Source organism: Sminthopsis crassicaudata, chromosome 2 (assembly GCF_048593235.1).
Source record: "Sminthopsis crassicaudata isolate SCR6 chromosome 2, ASM4859323v1, whole genome shotgun sequence".
NCBI lineage: Eukaryota > Metazoa > Chordata > Mammalia > Dasyuromorphia > Dasyuridae > Sminthopsis > Sminthopsis crassicaudata.
The window spans coordinates 446469326-446477566 of NC_133618.1; the positions used below are offsets into that span (position 1 = coordinate 446469326).

General features: G+C 33.8%; 1 protein-coding gene across 1 annotated transcript; it reads left to right on the forward strand.

Moving 5' to 3' along the window:
* The first annotated feature begins 3562 nt into the window (after nucleotides 1-3562).
* Nucleotides 3563-7262, forward strand: LOC141557250 (very long chain fatty acid elongase 7-like). The gene is given in 2 exon segments (XM_074292659.1): nucleotides 3563-4191; nucleotides 4193-7262. Coding segments are annotated over 2 exon segments (798 nt in total). The 5' UTR covers nucleotides 3563-3733; the 3' UTR covers nucleotides 4533-7262.
* Nucleotides 7263-8241: the final 979 nt, after the last annotated feature.

Below are 8241 nucleotides of genomic sequence, written 5' to 3' on the forward strand. Positions count from 1 at the left end.
AACACAGGAGGCAAAGAATAAAATCCCTAAAAGCTAGCATCTCTTGGGACCTGGCCACCAACATCCCCACCTAGAGCGATTCAGCATGTTCTTAGAGCCTCAGAGCCTCAGAGCTCAGATGCAGCCTAGCCATTGTTGTCCTGCTAGTACCTGGCTTCTCTTTCCCGCAGTCTGTAGAGGAAGCATGATACAGCCCCATTCCCCACCCCAAAGCAGATCATTTGTTTTTCTTGTTAATTTGTTTTCTTTGATTCTTCTCTGACAAAATGAACAAAAAAATTAAAAGGGATCTAACCATTGATAGCTTGTATATGGATATAGAGCAGACTTCAAACCCTGAGGAGACTAAAAACAGACTATCCCCAGAGGAATCACCAAAGGGGGATATGATCTGTTCCTCAATACACAAAACAGTCATAGAAGAAATCAAAAAGGCTCTCACAAGAGAGGTAGAAGAGAAATAGAAAAGGAAAGGAAAGCTTGGTAAGAGATTCTGGAGAAGTCATTACACGCATTTAAAGATAGAGTGGATAAAGAAATCAGATCCTTAAAAAATAAAATTAGTGAGTTGGAAAAAGAAAACAGCTCTCTAAAAAATAAAATTGGAAAAATGGAAAAAAAATTCCATAGAACAAAAAACTCGCTTAAAAATTCAATTGGACAATTACAAAAAGATATTTAAAAAGTGAGTGAAAAAATACATCATTGAAAATCAGAATGAACAAATAGAAGTGAATGACTCAAGGAGACACCAAGAATCAGTCAAGCAAAAACAGAAAAATGAAACAATGGAAAAGAATGTCAAGTACCTTCTTGGGCAGACCTGTAAAATAGATCCAGGAGAGACAATCTGAGAATAATTGGACTCCCTGAAAAATATGAGGAAAAAAAGAGCCTGGACATTATTTTCCAGGAAATTATCAAAGAGAACTGCTCAGATGTTTTAGAAACAGAGGGTAAAATAGGCATTGAAAAAATTCATTGATCACCTACTGAAAGGGATCCGAAAATCAAAATGCCAAGAAATATAGTGGCCAAGTTCAAGAACCATCAGATGAAGGGAAAAATATTTCAAACTACTAGAAAAAATCAATTCAGATATGGAGGAGCCACAATAAGGATTACCCAGGATCTAGCAGCGTCCACATTAAAGGATCAAAGGGCCTGGAATATGATATTCTGAAAGGCTAAGGAACTTGGTATGCAGCCAAGAATAACTTACCCAGCAAAAATGAGCATCTTTTTTCCAGGGAAGAAGATGGACATTTAACGAAATAAATTAATTCCATCTATTCTTGATGAAAAAAAAAATGGATCTAAACAAAAAGTTTGATCTCCAAATACAGAACTCAAGAGAGATCTCTAAAAAGGTACAAAGAAATCCTGAGAACTACATTTCTGCCATAAAGATATATAAAGAACACTTGTATAATTTGTTCTAGAAACTAGAGGTAGAAAGTAAATTATATCAGAAAAAATGTGATGGTACTACATCTCACAAAGAGGCAAAGGTAACCTATTATATCTGAGAGAAAGAATGGAGGGGGGTGAACATAATTTGTATTATATTCTCATTAGAATTGGATTAAAGAGAAAAATATAGACATATTCGATTTATGGTGAAACTTCTTGCACTTCATGGAAAAATGGGAGGGGAAAAGTGAAAAGGGAAGGAGTAAGGTAAGGGAAAGGGAATACAGAAATTGTGAGGAAAAGGGGTAAAATAGGGGGAGGAACTCTAAAGTAAGGGGAGAGATACTAAAAAGGGAGGGCTGTGAGAAGCAAGTGGTGCTCACAAGTTTAATACTGGGGAGGGAGGTAAGGGGGAAGAAAAGGAGAAAAGCATAAGCAGGGATTAATAGGATGGCAAGCAATACAGAATTAGTCATTTTAACCATAAATGAGAATGGGGTAAACTCTCCCATAAAGAGGAAGCAGTTAGCAGACTGGATTAAAAGCCAGAGTCCTACAATATGCTGTTTACAGGAAGCACACCGAAACAGAGTGATACATGCAGAATAAAGGTAAAAGGTTGGAGCAGAATCTACTATGCTTCAGGTGAAGCCAAAAAAGCAGGGGTAGTCATCCTCATCTCAGATCAAGCAAAAGCAAAAATTTACCTAATTAAAAGAGATAAGGAAGGGCACTATATCTTGCTAAAGGATAACATAGATAATGAAGCAGTATCAATATTAAACATATACACACCAAGGGGTGCAGCATCTAAATTCTTAAAAGAGAAATTAATAGAGCTACAAGAAGAAATAGACAGTAAAACTATAATAGTGGGAGATCTCAACCTTACACTCTCAGAATTAGATAAATCAAACCACAAAATAAATAAGAAAGAAGTCAAAGAGATAAATTGAATATTAGAAAAGTTTGATATGATAGATCTTTGGAGAAAACTAAATGGAGACAGAAAGGAATACAATTTCTTCTCAGCAGTTCATGGAACCTATACAAAAACTGACCATATATTAGGACATAAAGACCCCAAATTCTAATGCAATAAGGCAGAAATAGTAAATGCATCCTTTTCAGACGACGATGCAATTAAAATTACCTTCAATAAAAACCAAGGGGAAAATAGACCAAAAAATAATTGGAAATTAAATAATCTCATACTAAAGAATAATTGGGTGAAACAGCAAATCATAGACATAATTAATAACTTCACCCAAGAAAATGACAATAATGAGACATCATACCAAAATGCAGGATACAGCCAAAGCAGTAATAAGGGGAAATTTTATATCTCTACAGGCCTACTTGCATAAACTAGAGAAAGAGAAGGTCAATGAATTAGGCTTACAACTAAAAAATGCTAGAAAAGGAGCAAATTAAAAACCCCTAACAAACACTAACCTTGAAATTCTGAAAATAAAAGGAGAGATTAATAAAATTGAAAGTTAAAAAAAATTGAATTAATTAATTAAGAGTTGGTTCTATGAAAAAAACAACAAAATAGACAAACCTTTAGTAAATCTGATTTAAAAAAGGAAAGAGGAAAAGCAAATTGGTAGTCTTAAAAATTAAAAGGGAGAACTCGCCAATAATGAAGAGGAAATTAGAACAATAATTTGCCCAACTTTATGTCAATAAATTTGATAACATAAATGAAATGGAAGAATGCCTTCAAAAATATAGCTTGCCAAGATTAACAGAGGAAGAAGTAAATAGTCTAAATAGGCCCATTGCAGAAAAAGAAATAGAACAAGATATTAACCAACTCCCTAAGAAAAAAATCTCCAAGATCAGATGGATTTACATGTGAATTCTACCAAATATTTAAAGAACAATTAACTCCAATTCTATGTAAACTATTTGAAAAAAATAGGGATTGAAGGACTCCTACCAAATTCCTTTTATGACACAGACATGGTAATGATATCTAAACCAGGTAGGTTGAAAACAGAGAAAGAAAATTATAGACCAATCTCCCTAATGAATATTGATGCTAAAATCTTAAATAAAATATTAGCAAAAAGCCCTTTTTTCTACTTTTTTTTTTTTCCCTAGCTGCTCCTCTGCGAAGGCGGCAGGGGCCGCTGTGCGGAGGCCCTCTGAACAACTCCCTTAAATCCAGTGCTGTGTGCGCTCCGCTGCGCTTCCCTCCTGCTCTGTGGTTCCCAAGACTAGCGCTCGGCCAGGCATCTTCCCCATTGCGCGCCGCTTCGCTCCACCCTGCGCCAGCTCGATCCAGCCTGAGGTCCAATAACTTATATGGGAAATGGTCTTCAGTGATCTTACATCGAGGACTGTGCACCTTTATGATGAATGGATCAAAGATGCTGATCCCAGAGTGGGAGACTGGCCACTCAAGTCTTCTCCTCTGCCACAAGCCATTATCCTTGGGCTCTATGTCTACTTTGTCACTTCTCTGGGTCCAAAGCTTATGGAAAACCGCAAGCCCTTTGACCTCAAGAAAATGATGATTATATACAACTGCTTAATAGTGCTCTTTTCTTTATATATGTGTTATGAGTTCATAATGTCTGGCTGGGGTGTAGGCTATTCATACCGGTGTGACATTGTTGACTATTCCAGATCACCTATAGCCCTAAGGATGGCATGGACGTGCTGGCTTTATTACTTCTCCAAGTTCATTGAGCTATTAGACACTATCTTTTTTGTTCTGCATAAGAAAAATAGCCAAGTTACTTTCCTGCATGTCTTCCATCACACCATCATTTGCTGCAGGTGGTTTGGGAACATTCCATGCCTTATTGAATACAGCTGTCCATGTAGTCATGTACACCTACTATGGATTGTGTGCCCTGGGACCAGCCTACCAGAAATATTTGTGGTGGAAAAAATATTTGACAACACTACAGCTTGTTCAATTTATAATGATGACAGTCCATATAGGACAGTCTTTCTTTGTGAAGGATTGCAAATACCAGTTTCCAATCTTCCAGTACATCATTTTGTGCTATGGGTGTATCTTCCTGATTTTGTTTCCCCACTTTTGGTATCGTGCTTACACTAAGGGGCAAAGGCTGCCCCAAACTGTGAAAAATGGAGTCTGAAAAAGCAAGAATAATTGAAATCTCATGTTGACACAGATACTTCAGACTGTTATCCTATATTCCTAGACAATCAGAACATATTTAGATGTGCAGTACATTTTGTATGTTTTTCTTCAAAACCAAGAGCTTGCATTTTTATGATAAGTTATTTGGGTTTCTGATATTTGAAAGGGAGGGTAATATGCAGATTAGAAATGAATCTTCAGGGACAGTTAGGTGATACAGTGGATTGACACCAGCCCTGAAGTTAGGAGGACCTGAGTTCAAATCTGGCCTCAGATACTTTACACTTCCTAGCTGTGTGACCCTGGGCAAGTCACTTAACCCCAATTGCCTCAGCAGGGGAAAAAAAATTTAAAAAAAATTTAAAAAATAAAAGAAAAAGAAATGAATCTTCAGGGTTTTTGTTTGTCTGTTTGTTTGTTTGTTTTTTGTTTTGACATTTTCCATTGCTATATAGAATCTAAAGGTCTTGCTCAATACCTTTCATTACACTGATACAAGGCAGTTAAGGTAGAATCCTCTTCAAAGAAGTCTAACATGCATGAAAAATATCTCATATTTTGAGCACTGAGAAGAGGTGAAACCAGTAGCTTAGATATTGTTGAAGGTGGGCTGGCTTTATAGATGATCACTGTTGACTTCATAAAACACTTCAATGATCCTGGAGTTTATTTTAACTCCAGTTAAAATGTTCACCACTTCACTTCAATGGTGAAGATTAAGCAACTTTTTTGGAGTCTGTTATATTAAATATAATTCAGAGGTAATATCCACTATTCAGATATCTTTTAGAGATAGCTTTGGAAGCAAATAAATGCAAATAAAAGGGAAGATGTCTAAAAGTAAGTATATCTGTATATGTATTATGCTTTTTTAATAAAAGCAACCAGAGAAAAATGATTATGGAATCATTCAAATGCTAGTACCACAGAATAATTAATTGTCCCTCTCAAAAAAGAAAAAAGGTATCCTCTTTAGAGTATAGTTTTTGTGGCTTTTAGCTTTAATCTCCTTTGAGATTTCTACAGTGTTATGGCACTTAAAAAAAAAAAAAGTTCTGAAGGACTGATATTCACCTTGAATGTTATCTGTCTCTTTAAAAGGTCCCCTTTCACTTACATGAGTTGATACAAAGTGAAATGTATGATCCAAGATAACTCTGAAGGATTTATGATCAAAAATACTATCCATCCTCAAAGAAAGAACTAATGGTGTCTGAATACATATTGAAACATAATTTTTTAACTTTATTTTTCTTTAGGTTTGTTTTGTTTTTTGTTTTTTGGTCTATGTTTTCTTTCACAACATGAAAATGTTGTACATGACTACATATGTCTAACCTATATCAAATTATTTGCATTCCACGTGGAAGTTAGGTGAGGAAGAGAGAGAAAAAAAAAGAGAATTTGGAATTCAGAGTTTTAAAAATAAATGTTAAAAATTGTTCTTACCTATAACTGGACAAAAATAAAACACAAAATAATTTTTAAAAAGGTCCCCTTTCTAAAAATGCTAATTTTCATAAATTTAAGATAATATTAAACAATTAGAATTCATTTTTAAACCATGGATATACTTGGGTCAAGAATGATTTGAAATCAGAAAATTCTGAATTATTCTAGACTTGTTAACACCAAATTTTGAATAATGATTTTAGACGTCAAACTGATTTTTGCCATTGAATATTGATACCTATCTAATGTGTGACCTACAATAAAAACTGGTTTATTGCAAATCTAGTGGATTGTGTCAGATTAACTAGATTGTATTTTTTTCTGTATATTTGTGACTCTGTGACTTAAAGTCCATTCTTTGCTATGGCCCTGTGGCTTTATTCTTGCCAAATTCTCAAGTTCCCTTGTTTCAAAATTATGTACAAGAATATGATTCACTTACCATACCAAATTTAGAGGGTGTGGATATGACAGATTAAGAAGAAAGAGGAGCTTACCTTGAAGAGCATAGGAAAAGATACAGGGATCAAAGAACCAATCCCTCTCCAGCCATCTCATTATCAGTAGTATACCACAAGTCTTACAGAATGCTATGTGCCTGAGTGTTATATAGCTATTTTTTTCTTTCAGTTAGATGGAGGTTGTTAGTAAATTATAATAATAGAATGCTATGGTCTTTGCTCTTAGAAATCCTAAAGTTCTAAATTGTAAAAAGCAGAGACCTTAAGTAAGGCAAAAGTGAAAGAGAAAAGAAAATATTGCTTTTCTTATGTGTTTTTCTCAGATCTTGCCTCCAGTAACTACCTACTTTCTCCTCAATTTGCCTGCATTGTTCTTTCTATAAGATAATTACAGGCATGTAGCTTTGGTTGAGAAGAAGAAAGAAAATAGTTTTTAGTCTGATTAGAAATAGATTAAAAATCAAATGAGAAAGTTGGGGAACAGAGATTTTCAAATATTGAAAAAATCATAGATTAAATTTCTTCCCTTAAATAAGAGGATCGATAATTCACTATGAATATTGCTAGATGAGAAATTAGTCTAGACTTAGACTGGTAAGGACAGGCCCCAAATCTCTTGAATCATATAAAGATGTTCTATCTAGTAGGATGTCTGACTTTTCAGTATTTCATTATGTTTGGTTTTAAACAAACTTATTTGTGAGTTTGTCAGCTACAAGTTTTTACTTAGAATTTGTGAATCCTGGAAGGGACTAAATCTATAATGGATTTCTAAATGCACAAATTACTAAATATTATGGAACTTTATTTATCATTTTATGGTTTTATATTATTTTAATTCAATGGATTCTATTATTTGCTCCAGGAAATTCCATTTCTTCTGTCATACTTTGTTTCCATTCATTTTCAAGATTGTAAAATACTCTATGTATAATATAAGAATAAAATTTGGAACTCTGTATATTGTAATAAATTTGAGATATTATATCAAAAAAATATTAGCAAAAAGACTACAGAAAATCATACCCAGGATAATACACTTTGACTAAGTGGGATTTATACTAGGAATGCAGGGCTGGTTCAATATTAGGAAAACTATTAGCATAATCGACTATATCAATGACCAAATTAACAAAAAACCCATATGATCATCTCAATAGATGCAGAAAGAGCATTTAACAAAATTCAACATCCATTTCTACTAAAAACACTTGAGAGTATAGGAATAAATGGACTATTCCTTAAAATAATAAGGAGCATATATTTAAAACCATCAGTAAACATCATATGTAACGGCAATAAACTGTAACCTTTCCCAGTAAGATCAGGAGTGAAACAAAGTTGCCCACTATCACCATTACTATTCAATATTATATTAGAACCACCTCGGCAATAAGAGTCAAGAAAGAGATAAAATAAGTAAGAAAAATGTTAAGGAAATGAAGACAATTTTAGAAAATTTAGAAGTGATAGACTTCCCGAGCTAATTGAATGGAAAGAAAAATGAGTATACCTTTCCTGAATTTGGCACTTCAAAAAAATAGGGCATGAATTAGTCCATAAACACCTCACAAGTAAATGGAGAAACAAGAAATATTACCTGTTCAAACTTTAATGGGATAAAAATTATTTTTAATCAAAGATCTGAGAAGGAAAAACTAAAATTAATTGAAAACTAAAAAAAAAATCTAATCCCAAAGATATATGGGTCTAAGAGCAAATCATAGAAACAATCTATACTATAATTAAAGATAATGAAATCAATGAGGCAAAAATATACAAAAAATTGTC